At 33.9% G+C, this 24,120-nt stretch overlaps 1 protein-coding gene across 1 annotated transcript in view; it reads left to right on the plus strand.

Annotated features, from left to right (window-relative positions):
- The window catches only part of ROBO1 (roundabout guidance receptor 1), a 434,872-nt gene that overhangs the window by 256,454 nt on the left and 154,298 nt on the right, over nt 1–24,120 (plus strand). Inside the window, exon 4 of the mRNA XM_014064019.2 lies at nt 1,811–2,137. Coding sequence (XP_013919494.2) covers nt 1,811–2,137 — 327 coding nt within the window. The remainder of the gene's footprint in view (nt 1–1,810; nt 2,138–24,120) is intronic.

Genomic DNA, 24,120 nt, shown 5'->3' on the forward strand with positions numbered 1-24,120 from the left:
TATAATTAGTAAAGTATGGTGGGAACACACACAGTCTATTTGACTGCAACAATAAATTCAGGGACTTGTACGTAGATTCTAATGCTACATTGACCTTGGAGATCAGAGTAGTGAGTTAGTGGGCATTTTGAGTTTAACTGCTGTAGTATCTTAGAGAAATTGGGTATCATCATTTTGTTTGTCCATGGTGAGCAACATTATCTTAAATTATTTCAATTAGCTTCAGGGTTCAGTTTCCAAATCAGAGTAGCTATTCAGGCTCAATGCAGTTTCCTTATAGTAGCAGCAGCTTTGGAAGATAGTTGTAATATGGCACATTAAAAGGCTTGAATATTTGCTAGTATGCATTACCAAAATATTTATCTGCTTGCTACTAAGCCAGAAGCATGTAGCTGTATAGGTTGACAAAGTAACCTTTTTGCTTTCTTTTTTCCTTTGATTTGCATATTCATATCTGATGAGGCTAATCAGATGAATAAAGAAACTGATCCATAATTACAGTCTTCATTAACTTATAAATAGGTGAACTGTTAAGATTTTGTTTCATTTGCAGAAAGGCTGATACAAGTATGGATAAAATTAAGCTAGGATAAAAATTAAGATTTTTTAAAATGAGCATAAAATATGTAACTAGGGACATTAATATTAAGACATTTTAGTGTTTTGTCTGCCAAATATATCTACAATTTTAGAAGTAATACAATGCTAGAGACCAGGATAGGCATCTGATATCATCTGGACATTTTAGACTTCACTTTTCATGATGTTCTGTTTGCTGTGCCATCTAAATTCATGAATTATGCTAAATCATAATACAGTTGTGGTTTGATTTAGTATATTTATAATCTATTTTGCCTTGCAAAGCACAATTCATCTGTTAAGTGTGGTATTGAAATACACCAAAAATGTTTCTTGAAAAGATCATCTATTGGTGTAATGTGTGAACACCATCACAATCGTATTGATGACACGGTTATTTCAATCTCTGTGTAGAGCATCTTATTGCCTACCGCTATAATTTATTGCTTGTCTAAAATTAAACTTACATCTTGTATTTAATTGCATTGTTTTAAGCTATACAGATTGAAACCAGACTCCCAAATTGACAAGCTTTCTCTTAAAACTGCTTCATCAACACAGTATGACTAAGATTGTAACATTTCTCTCCTAAATTGTATTAGTAAAGTATAACAAACCATCAAAAGAGAGAGAATATAGTAAGAAACTATACACATTGCAATGATTAAAATAAAATAAACATAAAGGAAAATAATAAACAGGAAAGGAAGAAAAATCCTTAAGTTTATTAAGCCTATATAGAAATATTTTGTTTCATGCTCTCTAGTTGAGAAAATAGAAATGTATGAATTCACAAATTGATAAGGATCACTTAAGTAAATTTATTTTGTCATCTACATAAAATATTTCATAACAGAGCTAAGACTGCAACATGACCCACATTACAACTGACCATAGGATTGACAATACATCACCCATAACATATTGAAGGTATTGCCTTGATCTGAACTTTATTGATATTTTATTGAGGCCTCAAACCCTCCAACGCAGTGGGGTTGCAGTGAATGGGTTAGCTGTGAACCATCTTATGACCTGCTATGTCCCTCAGATTCGGAATATTGAGTTGAATCTCTGTGTATTAAAACGTTACCAATTCTTGTTAGGTATACTTATTAACTATTTAAGGTCACTAGGGATAATTATACAGTACATCTTTGTGGTTTATTTTTTTTAATCCAAACTTGAACATTTTAATTCTAGTAAAAATTAAAAATGTAATTTGCATTTTTAGGTTCACGTCTTCGTCAAGATGATTTCCCACCTCGAATTATTGAACATCCTTCGGATTTAATTGTTTCTAAAGGAGAACCAGCAACACTGAACTGCAAGGCTGAAGGCAGACCAGTTCCAACAATTGAATGGTACAAAGGAGGAGAAAGGGTTGACACTGATAAAGATGATCCTCGTTCTCATCGGATGTTGCTACCGACTGGATCTTTATTTTTCTTACGTATAGTTCATGGCCGAAAAAGTAGGCCTGATGAAGGAGTTTATGTCTGTGTAGCCAGGAATTACCTTGGTGAAGCTGTGAGTCACAATGCATCATTGGAAGTAGCAAGTAAGTCTTTTTTTTTCCTTTTTTGTTTGGCAACTATTTAAATAGAAAACAGTAGAATTATTGTTTTGATGTAAAGATAGAATGAGAAATAGTTATATGCACTGACTAAAATCATTTCCTTTGCATAAAAAGAGATGATATATCTAATCAAGTGAATGGATAATAATCAGTAAAATCAATGGGTCCTGATTTGCAAGTGTAATTTATGAAACTACTATAAAAAAAGGTTTTGAACAATACTATCTTTGCCATTATAAAAAAACCCAATGTTGTTTTATCTAGATATAATAATGAAACAATTTTGAAATATTTTTTAGTAAGTCTAGAATGTTGCCAAACTAATACAGACTGGGCAAAGATAATGATTGAACAATGTAGAAGCAGTGTAAAAGCAATTATTACTGCATGTGTAGATGAACTAGAGAACTTAGAATAAACCTTAAATATGCAATTATTGAATAAATATGCCATTATTTAAATATATTATCAATGCAGTAAAATTGCATTGATTTGTGTGGCAGCTATATAACTCTCTATATAGCTGTTTTATTTTATTTTTTTCTAAGTACATGCGTGTCACAGTAATCCATACATTCTTTATATATAAGTACTGTACTAGTTCTGTGCTATTGTAGAATGTTTGCTGGAGATCATTTATTTATTTATTTGTTGCTACAAATAAGCCGTCCCAACAATTTGGGGCAACACACAATAACTTTAAACAAAAATCATGGCTACATTGAAGTTTGAAACTACTAATTTGTTTAAAGAATTTTTAATTAATATCTTTATATATGTAACGTATCCTCAACTGGAAGAAAAAGAATAGAAAGAAGTACAAAATGCAAGAAAGAAGAGAGAAAAGAAGAAAAAGGAATATAATAAGAGAAATGGAAAAAAAATTATAAAAGTGATATTCAACTTTAATACAAGTATAAAATTTAATGATATTTCACACATTTTCAAACTTTTTCAGAATTGCATTTTTTTTCTTTACATGAGTAAGCAGGAAAGACAGGAATATAAATCATTTTCCCTGCAATAAATAGAAGGCAATAGCTTGGACCACCCAAGCAGGAACTGCTTAGTGGGCTTAGTTCTGCTGTAGTTGGCACAGCTCTACTAAGGCCATGGTTGTGTCCTGGAAAGTAAAGTAATGAAACCCTAGGTAAAATTATACTTGAAGTGAATCAAACAGTTCATAGAATGAGATAATAGGAAAAATTTCAACTGGACATGGTAAGAGATCATTTGGGGCTTCAACAATACCAACAATAATTTACTCTTATTTCATCTGCAGAATACCATCCAGCAGATCTTTTCTGAGTCAGGTTCTACTAAGGAAGATTGGGCAGAAAGATAATTTGATGCATCTTTGCATGGAATTTGCTAAGCGTTTGGAAAACAAAATTGCTCAAATCCTCTCAGAGTTAGATCCCAGCTAGACAAATATGAAAGAGTTGACTGAAGCACAGCTTTCCAAGTTATCTGAGATATGTTAGTCCTAGGTAATGTTATAGATTATCTATAGTTTATTATCTATAAATATAATTGTGTTTGTAGATTATCTATGAGGAGACAATGATGTTCTTGGTACTGTTTGAGCCCTCAGTGACTTCTGATGCCATTGGCAATGTATTATTCTGAACTCCCTAACAGAATTAGAAGAGGAGCATAATGTGCTGCATGGTAATGGACTGGTTTTAGGTGGTTGAAAGATGTGAGTAGGATTGCAGTTCTAGGCTTCTTAGTTGTGTGTCCTACAGAATGTAATGCACTCCTTTTTAACTCAGACATGAAGATACCGTGTTTCCCCAAAAATACGACCTGTCCCGAAACTAACACCTCGCCACATTTTTTGCGTGGGCAAAAATATAAGCCCACCCCTGAAAATAAACCCCCTGGACAACCCCCCCTCCGGCCAGGCAGCGCACCGCTCACCAACCTAGCGGTATCCCGAAGACAGCCGGCCCACCATAGAGAGCACTCCTAGAGCGGCCAATGCTGGAAGACTTGGCCCCAGTTTTGGAGTTTGGAAGTTATGCTTGGAGTGTGGCGGCAGTGGGGCCCAGTGGTGGTGCCCCGGGAGAGCTGCACAAGGGCTTGGTGAAGCTTTGGCGGAACAGGCACTCGCACAACCCCCCCTCTCCAGCCGGGCAGAGCTTGATGCACTGACCTAGGGGGTATCCCGAATGTGCCAAGCCGCGGGAGCTGGGGGGCGGGCAGAGCGCCACTAAGGTGGCTTGGCACCTTAGTGATACCCCCTTGTTCTGACCCCCCTCTTTATATACCAAAGCAAGCTGAGACAAAGATACTTAAAGGATTTATTAACACACAGACTAGACCTTGGCAGCAATCCAGTCTGCCAAGATAGCCACGATAGCTTTTCCAGCTCTAGCAAATATGTTGATTCCTGCAACGAGCTTGTGAAAAGCCATTCCTTTTATAGTCTTGAGAGGAGCCTAATTACCACCAGCTGAGTTCAATTATCTCCTGTAACTGCGTAACTGTTCTTTACGCCTATTAGCCCTCCGTTGCTGGGCATCCAGGACCAACTCCCTGGTCTCCTCCCCACTGCTCCAAGGCTTGACTTCGGGAGCATGCTCTCTTTGGCTCTCATGGCTGCTCCAGGCCTCAGGCGCCTTCTGGTGGCCAACCAGCCTCTCTGCACCCTGCTCGGAGTCGGAACCCTGTACAGGATCCTCCACATCTTCCAGAGCCGACTCATAAGGCCTCTCGCTGTCGGAGTCTGGTGGCAGCTCCAACGGCTCCTTCTGGTCCACAACACCCCTAGGTCAGTGAATGGCGCTCTGCCCGGCTGGAGAGGGGATTTGCTGGGCGGCTGCTCGTGAGTGTGGTTATCTCATGGCTGCTTTGCCCCTGAGGCTGTGCCCGGCTCTTCGGGAGTCCGCTCACAAGGGAGCAGCCATCCAGCAACCCCAAAACAATAAGCCCTCCCTGATAATAAGCCCAAGGCCATATTTTGTGGGGCAAAAGAAGATAAGACCCTGTTGTATTTTCAGGGAAACACGGTATTGGCTGAAATCATCAACATACAGTCAGATATTATCAATACAATTATATACAACTTTACATCTCAATCTATACATCTCAACCATTGATGTGATAAAATGTTCTCCAAGTGCCTGGAGGCAGTTCAAATCTGGATTAAGTTAAGGCTGAATCCCAGAAAGATGGAGTGGCTTTCAGTTTGTAAGCAATTGAGTTCCAGAAAGATTCCGTCATCAATTCTGGTTTGGTTTTGGTTTTACTATGCTGAACTAATTAGTATCTTGAGGATCATCCAAAATCAAATACCCTGATTTCAGAGTATGGAGCAGTTTTTACAAGAAGGCCCTTTTTATAGTTATATCTAGTTGCCAGATGTGGTAACTTCTGGGATTGAAAGTTTTATTCATAGTTATTCATGCCTTGTCACTCTTAAATGGATTATTGTAATGCATCCATGTAAGATAAACTGAAAAATATTCAAAGGTTCAAGTCCAGAATTTAGCAGTTTGAGTAGTCATTAGTGCTTATTGTGTCCTTGTAACAGTAGTGGTTTGAAACTTCCACTGGTTATCAGTTAGTGTAATTCAAGGTACATGTAATTACTTTCAAAGTCTTGAATTATTTAAGGCTTGCATATCTATGAAATCACCGTCTTCGATTAACATCAGCCCTTCTAATACTATAAAGTGAAATAGCGGGGCCTGTTTTCATGTCCCCACATTAGGAACATATCATTTGCGAGGGCCACAAATCATTATTTCTATCTGTTTCTATTGTATAGTATCATCCCGTATAGTTGAATGGTTCCTTCTCTGTTGACATTTAGAATATGTATACAAGTTTGACTTTTCAATCTCTAGGAAGCAGATGTTTGCTCCTCTATTAATGGAAATTGTTTTCTGTAGAAGAGAATAGCAACCATTCCTGGAGTCTCATGTTATGATTTAATGGTTTTGTTAGTTGCATTATGTTGTGTTTTATTCTGAGTAAATAGGGGAAATTGCATGTAGTGCAAAAATGTTGAGAATATTGCAACCTGCAAGTCATGCAATGCAAACAAACAAACAAATAAATTTATTTCAGAGCACTATGATTCAATTCCATACTTGCTCAAAATGTTTCAGAATTTAGACCTATATTTTTTTTATCATAGTTTCTCTAAATAAATGTACAATAAACGAAGAGGTTTTTACATGGATACATTTCAGCAGGCCACTGAAAATGCAAAATTCTACTCTTTGTGGTATAAAGCCACACTAATTCTTGTTACTTTTATATCAGAAGTAGACAACTTCTGTCCTGTTGGATCATTGTTTCAGAGATATTTTATGTCCTGGATTTCTTAGTACCCCTGTAGGAGCCAGGCAGTTTTTGGATAGATGTTGGCTTTCCCATACAATTTCTTTGTGGAAAGCTAGTAGTGAGCATCAGAAATCTTCCTGCTTCCTCCCCCTACTATTGCTAATATTTTAGAAAGAGAATCAACATTTTTACTTCCATGGTAAAACATTCTCAAAGAGTCCCCTCTTGACTGGGAGTCAGAAGTAACCAAGACCCAAAACTTTAGTCATATTGAAATTTGAGAGTCAAAAAAGAATGGGGAAGGAAACTTGCTTTCTTCTTTTAATGGAGATGAGATGATCACAGGAAGGTGTAACTTGTTTCTATGTAATGTCTGTTCTTACATTTTTGTAATCTTTGATTAGAACTCTTAAGTCTATTCATAAATCTTTTTTGTAGTACATTTGGTTTAAGATACTGTTTATGTTTTGTCAGTTTTTTATGGGACAAAATTGTATCTTTCCATAATTGATGTGCACCTAAACCAAATTGTCCTTGTTTTGTTGTTGTTGTTTAACAACCCTGTAATCCCTTGCATCAGGGTGGAGTCAGGGTGATTGAATGGAGCTGAGAGTTTACTGCCCAGATGCTCTTCCTGAGACCTATGTGGAGCTCACAGTAGATATTTTCTCTTTGCACCCAGAGAGAGAAATATTTGCCACTACTTAGATGAAACTCATAGCCTCATGATTGTGAGGCGAGAGCTCCACCTCTAAGCCACCACACAGCTTAAGTCCTTGTTCTTATTTTTAATAATGTTAATATTTAAATTATAAACTGTGCCTTTGAAACTCTCAAAGAGATTGTTTGGTCACATGTTACAAAATTAAATGAGTCAGAAGGTGACACAATAGATGACTGTTCTGACCCCCCTCATCCCACACCAACACACACTCCGAGCCAAAGATAAGTTATGGCATTTAATTAACAGACAGACAGGTCGTTGGCAGCAAACCGGCACAGACAAGCTTGGACAGCAATCCAGCCTGCCAAGCTCACCATAAGGTTCTCTGGCATTAGTTCCTGCGTTGACTTCTGCAAGAGGGGCGTGTGCACAAGCAGTCTTTTTATAGTCTGGAGAGGAGCCTAATGACCACCAGCTGAGTGCAATTACCTCCTGTAACTGCGCAACTGTTCCTGAGACCTATTAGCTCTCCGGGGCCGGGCATCCAGGAACAACTCACTGCTGGCGTCCGGCTCACTCTCCCTTGTCTCCTCCCCACTAGTCCAAGGCTCAGGTGCATCCTGGTGGCCAACCAGCCTCTCTGCGCCCTGCTCGGAGTCAGAACCCTGTCCAGGGTCCTCCAGAGACGACTCATAGGGCCCCTCGCTGTCGGAGTCTGGTGGCAGCTCCAATGGCTCCTGCTGGGCCACAACAGATGACTATGAAGGTGATTTAGTGATGATTTACTATTTACTAAATCTGCACTTAATTTGTAGATATGCAGGGTATAAGTTCTGTAACCGTCCTACCTGCTAATATTAAGAAGAATGTGTATCCCTAAAGAATAAGAAGTTGGGAAAAGAATACTAAACTGCTGCATTACAGTAGAAAGGTAGATCATAGTTCATACAGTTGTAGAAGACTCTGTGAGCAGAGCATGACACTTCCTCCTTTCTTGCATCACTGTATGCCACAGTCTAGCAGCCTTCTCCAGTTATCACTTAGCTGAAGATTGAAGAATATTTTGTGTTTTTTTTCTCTGACCTGAGCAATTGTTTTTTGAACATAATTGTTTTATTTTACTTCTTACAGTCTAACTTGCATCAAATGACTATTTTTCTTTTGATTTTTTGTGGCTTCAGATAAGTACAGAATACAAGTCATACTTTTCTATCATTTCATACATAATAGTAAAAGATGCATATTTCAGATATATTCTAAATGGTGTTATGCTAACAATAAGATTCATGAGTATCTGCCATTAATAAAACATTTTAATCCTGGCCATATTACATTGTTATTCAACTGTAGTTTCCTAATTTCTTTACAAAGAATAGTTTTCCAGTGCATTTTAACGACAGTATTTTTATTCATAATATCATTTTATATTTTCTATGAATAAGAAAAAAAAATACATATAGTATGTTGCTAGTCATTTTTGTAATAGTCTCCATAAGAACACTTTTTCACATGGCAAATAGCTACTGTAAAATCGAGTAATAATAGCATTAGCTATTTGAAATGTAATACGATGTATTTCTGGTAATTTCTGCTGTGTTTCAGTAACTACCGGTATTGTGAATGATAAAATATCTTGTCTGTAGGTAAGCAGGAGGAAGTAGTAAACATAAAACCTATGACAATACTGAAACATAGAGAAGAGATATAATAGAAGCTGGAATATTTTATCTCCTAAATAAACACTTTGCCCTTTTTTTCTGAGCAAACATGGCTTAACTAAACACTATTTAAGTTACCTATTGGAGTCACAGCTGGACACAGCTCTAAGTTGATTGAAGTTGATAGAGCATGTAAGTAGAAAAGGCACTGCAGCTCTCAAAGGTTTACACAAGCCGACCCAATGATTATATGGAAGTGGTAACTAATGCAAAAGAGATGTCTTAGGTTTTCTACTAAAATCTTTTCTTGGCTTTCTGAACCCACCTTCTGATGACTTGAAATATTTTTCAATTAATTCCATGTTTTAGTTTTGTAGGATTATTATCAGGTTCATATTACATCTGCAGGGACATGTTTTCTGGAAGTGAAAGGTCCTATGCAATGTGGTAAAGGGCATGTTCTTGTCAAAGCAGTTGGGTAATGTTGTCTACAAATCTTACATTTCATAAAGGAAGTGCAGTATTTATTACTCACTTATTTTCTTACTAGTCCATAAATGTTATATTTTGGTGTATATTTTTTACAAATGACAGCTTACTTTCTTCAAAAATATCACTACTAAATGAGACCTATACAATATATTGAGATAACATAAGCATGTAAAAAAAAAGAAATGTTGAATTTTAGTACTTGGAATAAGGAATAACAAAAGAATGTAGAAGCTTTCTATTGATACTCCATGAAAATAGCTTAAGTTGTTTTATATATTTAGTTGAAAAAGTCTTCCAAGCTATTTTTAAGCTTATAATTTAAAAGGGGGAATAGATTGGAAAGGAAAAATCTTAAGAAATGGAACTGATATCTGAACTTTGTTTCAAAGTTCTGAAAAAGAAAGTTTCAAGAATGGAGAAATAAATGTATGGCACAGTTCGTCATTTCAGCAGCTGAGAATTATATGGAACTGTCTCACTCAACTCTGCCTTTTTTTCTATCTTTTGACATTTCAGAAAGTTTCTTTCTTTTACTTAATATTAGAAAAGTCCAACATGGTGTGTAGTTGTCAAAAAGTAATATTTTTGAGGAAAGTAAGCTGTAATTTGTAAACAAAAATATGTACATTGAAATATAAAGCTTGTAACTAATGCTTGCCAGGGTCTGTAGAAAGGTAGCAGACAAATAACTAATGACAAATCTCAGCATTAAGCAAGATGAATAGTAATGTCCTGGTCTGATCAGGTTGGTTAACCATAATGTAAAATTATTTTATTAAGAATTATCCAACCAAAATTATGAGCCTAAGAAGGATATATGCCACTGCAGAGATAAAAACAAACCACCTGCAAACTAGCAGAGTTATAATCCCAAAACAAGGATAGGTATTAGAAATGTGTTGCTGAAAAACAATGTTCTATGAAAAACAAGATCTGTGGATTTAAGCAAAGCTGTTGAAATATACCAGGCAACTGAAGATATTATTACTTGAATAGAAAAAAAAAATGAATGAAGATATATTTCTACATACCATTACTGAAAATAAACAGAATATGAAAAGGAGAATGAGTAAGAAGAATATAACTAGCAGTGGGCTTTTAAATTTTTTTCTCTTTGAGTCAGTCTTGATTCCTAGCAACCGCCTAGATAATTTTTGTTGCTGTTGGCAACATTTTTGGAAATGGTTTGCCACTGCCTTTTTCCTAGGCCTAGAAAGTTACTGGCTCAAAGTCATATACAGAAGGTGACTTCATGCCTAAACCAGGATGATCATTCATAGTCTCCCACTTTGCAGTGCTTTTAACCACAAAACTAAGCTATCTTCTGAATATTGTTCAAAATACATACTTTTGTCAGTGTATCAATATCCAGGAGTTATAGTTTTATTACTTGTATTTTTATGTATTTGTTTTTATGGTTTAATTGACATATTATAAAATGATGGGAGTTTAGCTGGAGCATGCATGGTAGGCTATAATAATAGTAATTAAGGAAATTTAAAACCATATTACTTAAAGTTGTTTTGCAAAATATATTTATTAACAGATTTCTACGTATAATTAAGTTTTTGCTTCTATAAAATCATGTACGCCTTTATTATTGTATTAAACTTTTCTTTATATTTCATTCAAGAGTGATGAAGGAGCGGAAGACTCAGATATTTTTTGTACTTTTCTAATATTTAAAACAAATTTTAACATGCATTTGAAATAGTAGATATTATCATAGTTTATTACTGCCAGGAACACACTTTCAATGTTAAGATGGTGCTGAACCAAGGAATTTATGACCTGTGCCCAAAATTATGGCCATTGCAGCATCCCTGCAGTCATGTAATAAAATTACATGAATTAATACTTGGTAGTCTATTGACACTTTCAACTGCAGGGACACTGCAATTCCCCACATGTGCCCATTTCTCCCCCACTTAGTCATCTACCAGCATACACAAAGCTGCCATGGTCCAGAAAGCCTCACAAAATACCCAGCCTACCAGTGAGTGAACATTCCATTTATCTTAGCTGTTTTTCTCCAGCTGCTGGCAGGTGCACCCAATATACATTTGATATAAAAATTCTACACATCCCTATTAAAATGCCAGATTTTGGAGATGTAAAAAAATGACTCCAAGATAAATCAGAATTTTTTCCAATTTTAATATAGCCTATAAACTATACAATTCAATTAAAAAACAAACTGGAATCTTTTAGGGGGAATAATATTAATAAAAACATACAATAATGTGATTTCATATGTGTGCACGCATATGTGGCTATGTTCAGAATTAACCAATGACAAACAAATTGATGGTAAATAGTAGTCAGTACACACTTGTTATCAATTAAAGTGACTCTGATTAAGCCCATATAAAGTTCAGCTGCTTTAGTAGGATATTTTGTGACATTTACTCAGTTGCCTGTTACAACAAAATCATAATCTTCAAAGAACTTACAAAACATCAAAGGGATCTTTTTGTTGGAAGGTATCCGTCAGGAGAAGTGTGCAAAAAACAAACTCCAGGCCATTGGATATACTATGGAATATAATGAAGACAGGGAAAGTGTACAAAATAATGTCCAAGACATTGAATGTATCATGGGACACAATGAAAACAGTGATTAACAAGTGGATAAAATATGGCACAACAGGACATTACCAAGAACTGGAGGACCCTCCAAAACTGATGAAAAAAAACAACAAGAAGAAAACTGGTTGGGAGGCTATGAAAAGAGCAACAACAGTAAAGGAGCTGCAGGAATTTCTGTCAAATAATGGTTGTGTATTACAAATGACAACAATCTCTTATATTCAGCATATATTTGGACAATGAGCTAGAGTAGCAATATGGAAGCCTTTTCTTACAAAGAAAAAATATCCAAGCCCAATTTACATTTTGAAAAAGCTGCATCACATCTGACAAAAGCATGTAGGAAAATATGTTATGGTCTGATAAGACCAAGGTTGAACTTTTGCCCATAAATTCAAAAATATGCTTGGTACAAAAACAACAATGCATCACCAACAGTACCCAGAGTGAAGCATTGTGGTGGCAGCATTATGCTTTGGGGCTCCTTTTCTTCAGCTGGAATTGAGCCTTTAGACACGGTGGAAGGAAATGTGAACAGTTCTAAATATCAGTCCATTTTGGCATTTTGTTAAAATGCTAACAACGAAGAGAAATGTTACTGTTCAACATGACAACGACCCAACGCATGCCTTCAAATCAATAAAAGAAATAGCTTCATCAGAAAAAGATCAAAATTGTGAAGTGGCACAGCCAAAGTCCAGTCCTGAATCCAATTGACCTGAAGAGGCTGTCCCCAGGAGATGCCCTTGGAATATGACAGATTTGGAGTACTTTTCCAAGGACAAATAGACAGATTTCCAAGGCAAGATATAGGTTCCTAACCCTAAAGATTGAATGCTATCATAAAATCAAAATGTCCTTCAAACAAAGTTTTAGCTTAAGGATATGCACACTTATGGAATCATTTTTATTGTATGTTTATTGTTAATTTTCCCCTCTAAAAGATGTCAGTTTTATTTTCAATTGAATTATACAGCTTATATACTGGTGGAAAAAATATAGGTAATCCCTGGGTTACAAACGTTCAAAGTTACGCGATAAGCACCACCTAGAGTTTACAAACAATTCCCGAAACTATAAACTTGTAGTACCAGGCAGTTGTTCGTCCTTACGAACAACCAAAGAGGCTCTGCAACATTCGTTCTGCACATTGCCGGCCAAAATGGAGCTGAACCCCTCCGACGCTTCATTTGTGCCTCCAGAGACCTCACCTGGAACATTGCCAGGGAAATGGAGGCTCATTTTTTATCATTCTCTGTTTCTTTTTTAAACCTCCTTTCCCCTTCCCCCCCATACAATAACATACAATAAACAATGACATTCATAAAGCCCTTTATTTTTGTAGAAGAAATACACTAATACTGCAATGCCTAATGTAGTATATTATCACATATATAGTAAACTATATGCTTTCATAAAAATGGATTCAAAAAAGTAAGCCTTAAATGAGCTTGATCACTCTTTTATAACTTTTGCTAAGCTCTAGTTTATTTGTTTGCTTTCAAAAGACTCATGAAACTTTACTTTGGCCATGTCAATTGTTTACAGCTGATAGAACTGAACATTCAAATAAATGTAATTTAAAAGCATTCTCCTATTATACTGGATGCTTCCTATGGCATCTGTTAAACAGTGCATGGTCAGCATATGGCTGTTCCTTTCTATTTAAGCCATTTTCTCCTGAGAAAGGAAATTCCCTTCAGACCAGACAGACATCTGCTGGCTCTCCTACCAGCAAAGCCACAGAAGAGTTATCTTTCCTGTGATTAAAAGAAATAACGTCTGGAGGTTTTAGTTTTTGTTCAATTAATCAAAAATTAAACCCATGTGGGACTTCAAGAAACTGAGCTTCTTTGTGTGTTTCATCTACTGGTAGGAAGTCCTAGAACGAATTTATAGCTTCTACTCATATAGTTGTGCACTATAAAAGTATAATAAATATTCATACATAATTTTGTTATGTAAAAAGCATAAGCATGAAATATAAACAGTGACTAAAATAGCATGCTGTATAATATGCTAGCAAATGGAAACTATGATTGGAATAAGACATCCTTTAGAGTACAACTGTTTTGTTTCAGAGATAGATACATTATCCTCTCTTTGTGTATGTACGCCATGCTTCCTCTTTTAAAACACTTCCAGATGCTAAAGAATATTGCAACATCCCCTATTCATTTCTTTCCCCCCAAAGTTACTTATTCGTATAATGAATGTATGAAAATAATATTTTGGAATGATAAGGAAAGCATTTTATTATATGTGTAGTTTTTGTATACCTATCAAATGTTTTGATAATACTAGTTGAGTTGTAGTTAAATACATTAGCATTTAAGCATTTAACTTCTTTCCTGTTCTTTTATCAACATTTTTTTCTGTACCTTTACTGAAGTGATGAACTGATCATTTTAATGAAAACAATATGGTGACAATTTATCTGGTTCTCTGATTCGCAGGCTATCCTTTTATTTTGTCACAAATGTGCAATTCATGTCAAATATTTTATTAATGTGAAGACAGCTTTATTAGCAATTAAGTTTTGAGATAACATCTGACACATTCTTCATCTGCTTAACTGTAAAGAAAAGCAGTTTTCTTTCAATCTAAAATATCTTTATCAGGACAATCTGGATATTGAAGTGGATAAAAATAAAAAAATATTTTCTCTTTCAGAGGCTGTATCGTTATTTGCTTCCTCATACAAAATAAAAATAAATTCTGTAATTCAAAATCTTATTACTTGCATATGAACAATGTGTTGCTACCCAATGCTGACAGAGGAATTCTGGAAGTTGAAGTCTACACATCTTCATATGGTCAAGGTTGAGAAACACTGGTCTAGTGTGTTTTTAGGATGCATGGGCCCTATTAGTCTGATCACGAAGGACATAACTTAGTATATTATCTTTTCAGTTTCCAAACCATTTTGGTTAAAAGCAGTGCTGGTGTTTTTAATTACTTCTTTAAATATAAAGGTAATCCTTACTTAACAACCATCACCTAAAGATCACATAATGAGCTTATAAAAAGGTACCTATGAAACCATTTCCAGAGTTCTGATTACTTCACACATTACATGACCATATTTTGGATGGTTAGCAACCAGCTCACCTTTGGAATTGCAGCATTTTGTGATCACATGACCATAATTTATAACCTTTTTTGCTGGTTTCTGGCTTTCCTGGCAAAAAAACCCCCAGATTTAGATATATATGGATCACCTTAACAATTGGCATGTTCACTTAATGACTGCTACAAAAAGAGTTGTAAAATCAGAGCTGGTCATGTAGGTTCCTCAAGTTATGGTCACCATGAGAGATGGACTCCATTAAACTTGTACATTGAAGACTGCCTATCCATTAAACTTGTACATTGAGGACTGCCTATGCACATACTTACTAATTTAATGTATTAATAACAGTTACTTAATTTGTTGCCACTGTATTTGACGCATTGAATATCTCCTTCATCTAGTATACTATTCTGTTTGTGGATACCATGATACTTACTGGAATTTGCAAGTAGGACACAAGTAAAACAATATCCTTGTTCATGTTTTTTAGAAACTCGTATTGTTCAACATAAAATGTAGCTATAATTATTCAGGTTGATTAATATTTACCTAGAATAATTTTTTTAATCCCCTTTTAAAGTTTTCAGGGTTAGAAGTTATCATTATAGCAATAGTATTTAGACTTGCTTTACAGTCCTCTCTAAGCAGTCCTCTCTTTACAGTCCTCTCTAAGCAGTTTACAGAGTCAGCATATTGTCTCCAGCAATTCGGGACCTCATTTTACTGACTTTGGAAGGCTGAGTCAACCTTGAGCCAGTGAACTACTTGAATTACCCAACTGCTAGCAGTCGGCAGAAATAGCCTGCAGTACTACATTCTAACCACTGCATCACCATAGCTTTTTAATACTTTAATCCAGATGTGATGCCATTACATAGATTATTTTCTACAGTAGCATATATAATTTTGTAAAAAAATATTCTGAAATTTCTGAAATAATGTCTGAAGGAACAGGAAATTAGGATTAATTCAATAAATTCAAAATAACTGATGAATTTTAGAGTGGAATTAAAATTATAATCTGAAATTTAAGAGGGTATTTTAATAAATTATTTATTAAAAATAAACTCAGTAAATAATAGATACTTGACTTAGTAATAGTATGTTGGAAAGGATTTTGAAATATTTTATTAAATTTAATTACCAGTTTAACTATTATAATATATTAATTATACAGCATGTGGGAAAAAGCTTCTGTCACTGTTAATTGAATTTAATTACAAATTGAATTTATAGCATATCACCTATACAAAGTTAGATAATTTTAGGAGGCATAAATAAGAATAGTTTGCAAAACACTGTTATCTACTATATTTGCTACAGTTTGGTAGTAGAACCAATTACGAAGGAAACAATGAGTTCCCCTTCACTGGTTATGTTTAAGGAGAGATTTTTCAACCATTCATTTATTTTGAACTCATGCACTAAGCCAGGGATTTTATTTGATGGTCTAAATTACTACTTACAATTCTCTGATATAGCATTTTCTGCCTTCCTGCCAGTGCAATTAACATCAGACAAAAGGGGAGGGGGAGTCCAAACAAACCAGTTTATTTTTACGAGATTTTGAAACATTATACTAAAATTAATGATATGCCCTCAGCTTCTTCTTTCTAATACATATAATTGCAAGGATATGTATCCTAATAAGGCCTCAATTCATCAGGATTCTGTTTGTTTCAGTATCAGTCTTCTATCAACAGCTGTTTACAACTGCCTAATAGTAAAAGAATAGTTCTGGATTAGAAAAATATTGCAAAATCAATAGTTCTTAAAATTAACAAAAATCTTTTTAAAAGGAGGATGAGAAACAGCAGAAGCAAAACAACAGGTACTACAAATCAGGATCATATATGTTATTTATTCAAATGTTTGAGGTATATCTTCAATATTGAGGCATTTCTTTGTAAAAAAAAAAAGATACTACATCACAAAAACAACTCATAATCTTTATGGAATAATTTCCATTACTGAGTCATAACTAAGTAGACTTAATATTATGTAGTATTTTGAATCAAATTTATTGCCAGAAATGTGAGCAGGGCATTTCCCTAATATTAATGAACATGTTTGATGATATTTTAAAAAATAAAAAAAATGCTCAGTTTTGCTCTAACCCCCCCCCCCCGAACACTTTACAAGCTCCTAAGAGCTATTCATGCCCTTTAAAAAAAAGTTAGTTTTTGTGAAAAACGGGCCTTTTGGGGAGATTTGCAGAGTGCAAAAACTTTTTTTTTAATTTGCCTCTTCAAAACCTTGGTGCGTCTTATACTCTGAAAAATGCAGTATTAAGCTGATCCTGTATGTCTTAATCATCCAATTTTTACATTATTTTGATTTACATCTTTACCTTTATTTTAAAAATGCCCATAAAAGCTTTCCAAATTATATCTTATTTACCCCAAAAAATCTTGTTTTTCTAACAACTGAAATACTAATCTGTAAAAGTCACCCAATTAGATAAATTTCAAAATGACGTTCTGTAATTCAGTATTTTTACTGTTTAAGACATTATTCAAAATTTGCCTAGTTATAGACAACATTGTCTATAATTTAAATTTCATCTGCAGTTGATTGTGCCAACTGCAAACAGAGTCAAAGTGTGTGTGTATCTGTATGCATGGGTATGTATACGCATTTGATAAATGAAAAACAAGATAAATGGAAAATAGGAGGGCTTGATAGTGCCAATATTTTAGGCCCAGAGTTAGCTTTTTTTTTAATGGAAAAAAAATGAAAGCAATTTTAGGAGGAAAAAAAGCTGACTTGGATTCCATTATAATTTATGAGCAGAAAAAGAAGATTGAAATTAAGAGAGATGACAGTATATTTTATTTAAACATATTTAAGCTTTATTGAAGCTTAATAAGAATTTTAATGTGTAAAACCGTAGGTATGAGTGGTGTCATGTGGGAATTTGTAAAAGTTTTATGAGTCATGAATTTGTAAGTTACAATCAGATTCCTTCTTATCTGTAGTATATGCTGCATTTTTTAAAGAAATAAAACAATTGGCTTTCTAAGAGCTGTGTTAGATGATGAGCAAAGTTATTATAAATTTGGAATAAACATGTTCATATTAACATTCCATAATATTATTTTTGAATGGATTGTTTTTTATGCCATTACAAATTTGGTAACAATCCTTATTTCACTGAAATAAATAACTCTGTTAATTGAGTGTCTTTGAATTTATTAGTTTGAGTTTACTAGTATGTTTATGTTTATTTAATATTTATGAAACAATATATTGTCTCCCACATTAAAGAAATAAGGAATATATTTTCTATACTTAGACAAAGTGTAAAATAATGTATTGTTGAAATGCAAATGAATGTTGGCCTACATATGTTTCAATTTGGAAAATTTCTTTAAAACCGTTTGTTCTTTGTTCACAATCATATAGAAATGTTTTGTTCAATTGTGAAATCACAGCAATTAGTTAAAAGTGAGATCCCATGAATAATCTTACACACAAATTTGACACATTTCATAGGGAAAAACACCAGGATTTAAGATTATTAAATTGCTTTGTGTAAATGGAACCATTGGGTTCCTTTTTAAATGTTTGGTAGATATATATTAACAGTATTTTAGGACATTCTGAATTGTCATATTAAGAATGTCAGCAAACCAATGCATTTTTAAAAACTTTGGATTAAAGTGGTTGTTAATTATCAACTGAAGTAGACTTTATTGTGCATTTTATATATTCTTTTTTATAATATTATAAAATAGTGAAATTGCTGGGATTTGGGTAGTATATATATTTAGAAAATTATATTATTATTTATTATACTTCTTAGGCTATAATTTAGTGAACTAGGCCAGAATCTGATTCTGTTATTATGATACTGGAAATAAGAGTAGAATAGCTGTTTTAGCTAGATGCTGAAGAATAATATTTCAGATGTAAAACTGGCTATTGAGACGTTATTTCAGCCTCAGTATAAAATAGAAATCAAATTGGTCAAAGCATTAAAAAAATGAAAATTCAATAAATCACTAACTGGATATTAAAGAAAGCCCAGACATACAAGAGAGACCAAAATGGCTAGAGGCTTTGATCAGGAAACAATAGAAGAGGCATCAAAGATCAATCAAAGGTCAGTTAAATGGTCAGTTTTGTTAGGGTGTCAATCAAGAATACATGCCATAAGATGCAAGATCTTGATTTACTTAAGATATAGAGGGTTTAATGTGATGCCTGCAGTTAATGTCACATTCTATAACTGGTGTTTCCATGGGAATTTCTATTAAGAATTCTTAATTACACTCTTAATTCTTAATTAATAGAACTCTGGAAGTTCTATTGAGTCAAGTAAATTTTGAAGAAAAATATGCAGTGAGATAGTTATATTGTTTCTTTAATCTATGCATGTTAATAAATATGGGTAGTTCTCGACTTACAACTACAATTGAGCCCAAAATTTCTGCTGCTAAATCAGACAGTTGTTAAGTGAATTATGCCCCATTTTATGTCCCTTTTTGCCACAATTATTAAGTGAATTGCTATAATTGTTAAGTTAGTAGCACAGTTGTTAAGTGAATTTGGGCTTCCCGATTGATATTGCTTGTCAGGTCACAAAAAGTGATCACATGACCTTGGGACACTGCAACCATCATACATATGAATCAGTTGCCAAATGTCTGAATTTAATCACATGATCATGGGGATGCTACAACAGTTGTAACTTGAAAAACTGTCCTAACTCACTTTTTTGTTGTAACTTTGAACAGTCACTAGGCAAATTGTTCTAAATTGTGAACTACCTGAATGCATTACCCCCAGCATTTGAAATGAATTAGCCAAAATAGATCAGAAGTTATATATCAGTACTTAAAAAGATAGGATACTATCTGTGACTTATGTGGATCAGTCATTGGGAAACAGGCTTAGTATTGTTTCCTGAATACATAATTCACTTTATACTAATTTATGTAACAGTCACAGTAACCCTTTGGGATAAAATGATAATTGTTCATCTTGTATCTGTTGGCTTTGATAAAGATATCCAGTTAAAATTGTCTGCAGAGGAATGAATGTTGTCATTTATTGGTGATATGCCACCTTCAACCCCAAGGAATATAAAATGTAGCTGGAAAAAAAAGACCAAGCTTTTCTCTGTAGGTTATGCTATGATGATTATGACATAGTCCTAGTAATATAATCAAGAAATTATTTCTCCAATATAGGAAAATATAGGAAAAATATAGTATTTCACAGCAATTTCTCTGTGTTTTTAAAGATGTGTGGAATCTTTCTGGCCAAAGGGTTCTGGAAGCTGAAATCCACATAACTTAAAGTTGAAAAGCAGCGCTGTAAAGCAACCAATAAATTGACTATGCCTTAATGCAACTTTTTTTTCCAAAAGAGCTTTTCCCATGCAGTCCTATTTATACAATAAAGACCTAACTATTGAAAATCAAACTATACCTCTGTAATTCAGTCAAGCAGCATCAGTTACTCAATAGATAATTTCTTGTTATGTTGGCTAGACAGATTGCCAGTTTATCCTTAACTATGCAAAGCAGCAGTTGTTCTTCAGGTATAACATTAGAAAAGGGCTCAGTTGAACATATGTTGGAACCTGGAAGCTTTTTGAGGAGTTAATAATTAACTAGTGTTTGTGCTGGTTTCATTTGGAATTTTGTATCTGTGAAATTATTGCCTTCACTTATTTATCCTATGTGTTTCAGGATTAGCATGAATATGTTAAATGATACATTTTAAAGTTTGGGAGTGTAAGTATCTAAACTAACTTCATTTTTGTTTTCCTAGAACTGAATTGAAAAAGCTAATTCTGTGTAGAAGGACTAACAACTATCCCAGTGTACAGAATAAGATGCTTTATTCTGACTGATGGCAATTATCATAATAATCTTTACTAGGAAACCCTGGATGAAAGGGGTTCTAGTGGGGTTTTAAATTACCACCTATGTGATTTGTAACATTTTGAAACTAACTTTAGAAACTTCTCGAAGAATATATGATGGTAATTGAAGTATTTAGACGATGAGGCAATGTAGTTCTATTAGATACTGATTTAAAATTTTGCGAGTTCTTGAATTTATGAACAAATCTGTATTGACAGCCAAAGGTATTGATTTAACATAGACAATAACCTTATGGATGTTCAAGGTTAATGCAGAACTTTGCACTAATTGATCTTCACAGTCAAATAAAAAACAAATGGTTGCAGTACTCTAATTCAATAGGTAGGTTGCCAGAATGAATTAACTTTAATGAATTTGAAGTAGCCACAGTTGCAACAGCATTATATAATATTAAACTCATTTAAGATTCCTAGAACAAAATTATTATTATGGTTGATTGCAAACCTAACTTGTTAGGAAGCACACAAAACATATCTGGTCTATCGTGAAGTGCGTGGTTTATTGGGATCTGACTATTAGTATAACTGGTTCAAATGATTGCCAGATGAATTGCCTTCAAGTTCCTAAAGGTTCTTGGGATTGTTAAATTTTTTGGAGTCTGACCTGCGAGGCAGCAAGAAATAGATAGATAAATATATAGACAGACAGACAGATTCATTCATAGATAGAATCATTCAGTGGATATTTTGTCTGTAACTGGAGTTTTCCTGTGTGATGTAAAGTCTGTTGCTTGTCCCATTCTGCTTTCTAATGGATCAATTCCTGATCATTCTCTTTTCAATTTTTATTTCATTCTAAAATCTGATTGTAATAGGGATTCAGTAATGTTTTTCCATCTTTGTTTTATCTCATTTTCTTCAGTTAAAGCTTTTTCATGATTACTTTTTAGAATGCAAGTTAACTATAAATGCTGTAATTTCTCTTAAAATCACATTTTATTTTTCCCAGTTATTTTCTTGATTTATTACATTCTTGAATAAAATACTTTTCTTGTTCCATCTTGTTTGTCATTGAAGACATGCATTCCTTTTCATAATCTTAGTTTTTGTCTGCAGTTTGTTCTGAAAGTTACGTGAATCCTTTCATGCCTGAAATACTGCAAAAAATTTTTTTTTCATTTCAGTTTTTACAATATTTCTTTTCTGTGTCATTATTGCTTTAGCAATTCAACTATTCCTATAATTCATTCTGTTTCTCTAGCTTCTCATTCCAATCACCATTTAACAACGTTTTTGTAAAAAATGCAAAAATGCAGTTTTTCTAATGTTGCATTTGCACTTCTTTGCCATACAATTTCTTATTAATATTTACTATTTCTAGTACATATTATCTTTATTGCATTATAGTTGGGATTTTAAAACAATCTCATCAGCTTTCCATTCCTTCATAAGGCCTCATGTCCTGAATTATATATAACACAATAATCTGGTTTTAAAAGGTTCTTTCCCACCTAGTTTTATTTTTTTCCTAAAACATCTCATTTAGTATGCTTCCTTATGCTTTCATGACTTTAGGTAGGTTGTGGGAGGGGGCTTGCGGGGGTTTATGCTTCTTTCAATATTCAATATTCAGTTGTTTTTGTAAAACAAGAAACTTCTTTTATAGCATTCGCATCAACTGTCACCAAAGTAGTTTCTCATTTTGTTGGTGTCATGTGATCCCTGCTAGATTTACTTATAAAAGTTGAACATTCTTTCCCAGTAGCAAGAGAAATGCCTTCTGGCCTGGAAAGTTGCAATACATGGGACTAGAGTTACATAGCTACTTCAGCCATGCTCATGGCAATAACACAAAGGATGTCATTCTCTTTCTCTGGATTTGATTTTGGAGTTTTATGTCCTAGTGAATTGGCTCCCTTCAGACCCGCAGAGACAGTCCCTGCCTCACTCCTATGAGGATTACCCTTAGTTTTACCTCTTCTCTTTTGACCTTATCATCAAGGGTAATCCTACAGAGGATCATGATCCTTCCAACATTGCTCTCAGGCATTTGTAATTATTAAATTCCTTCATCAAACAGAGGCAATCTCCTGGAAAGGGTATTTTACTTTATTGATAAAACTTATCTAGATCTCTTACTGGATAACAAATGTTTCTGATTCTCAATTCCAGTTTTATTTCCAAAATGCAATTTTCCTATAGTTTTACTTAAGGTTTGAATATTGCATTTTTTATGCTAAGTAATATTTATTTGTATATCACTTGTCTTTCAGGACTTCTTAAAAGAAATATTTCTTTTTTTATTAACAACCTGAGTGAAAAATAAATTTATTCCATGAAAAATTAATGAAGGGTCCAAAACGTTTTTTTCCAGTTTTTGAATACAAAATTCAGCATTTAGGGTCAAAGTGACATTTTTAGTGGCTTTTAAAATAAAACAGTTACAAATAAAAACTGACAAAAAGTATTTCATCTTAACCCAATTTTACTTACGATATTCATTTGAAGCTAAAGTCCAAAAATTTAGCATACTAAAGAACAAATACACAGTAGTTTTATACATGAAATTATGCTTTTAAAAATATGGGGTTTTTTGTCATCATCAAGTTGGAACCTTTGGGTTGAAAGGATTAATTTGCTGACATCACTGCTACCCAACGTAGTCCCATGTTAAGAATGAAAGCTGGTTGGGTGACTTTTGGCCAATCACCCTTTCCCAGGCCAACCCATCTCACAGTGTTGTTGTAAGGAAAGTAGGATGAGGAAGGGATGTTATACATATTTGCTGCTTGAGTTAAGATAGAAAAAAAAATACATACACACCTTTAGCTTAATGTTCAAAAGGGACATTTGAATCTTGAGTAGAAAACAGATAGGAAATATTTCACAATATCAGGTTTTGTTATGCTATACTGGAATATATTAGTTTTACAATACCTCAGTATTGCTGTTTATCCATCTGTATTTCATTATAAATACTTTATTTTTCTATTTGTCATGTGATTTATTTCATTTTTTTTCTTATTTATTTTCCAAAATACATCATATAAAGAACAAATAAATCATTTGGGATGAGCTACTAACTTCCTGTCTGTCTGTTCTTTTTATATCAATTGCAGTTAATAAAATAATTATACATACACACACATAAACTGTAAAACCTATATAAGTAAGAGGTTTGTGGAAAATACTAAGAAATTCATAAACATGAACAAATCAAAGTATGCCATGGAATGCATGAGAAAACAATTATATTTCTATATCTGTGCTAAGGTAAATGGATATAAATGAGTTTGAGTTTGAGTTTTATTTTATTTATATGCTGCCCTTTTCCCCCGAAGGGGACTCAGGGCGGCTT

Source organism: Thamnophis sirtalis, unplaced genomic scaffold, assembly GCF_051295495.1.
Source record: "Thamnophis sirtalis isolate CommonGarterSnake01/CBP01778 unplaced genomic scaffold, rThaSir2_p1.2 scaffold_8, whole genome shotgun sequence".
NCBI lineage: Eukaryota > Metazoa > Chordata > Lepidosauria > Squamata > Natricidae > Thamnophis > Thamnophis sirtalis.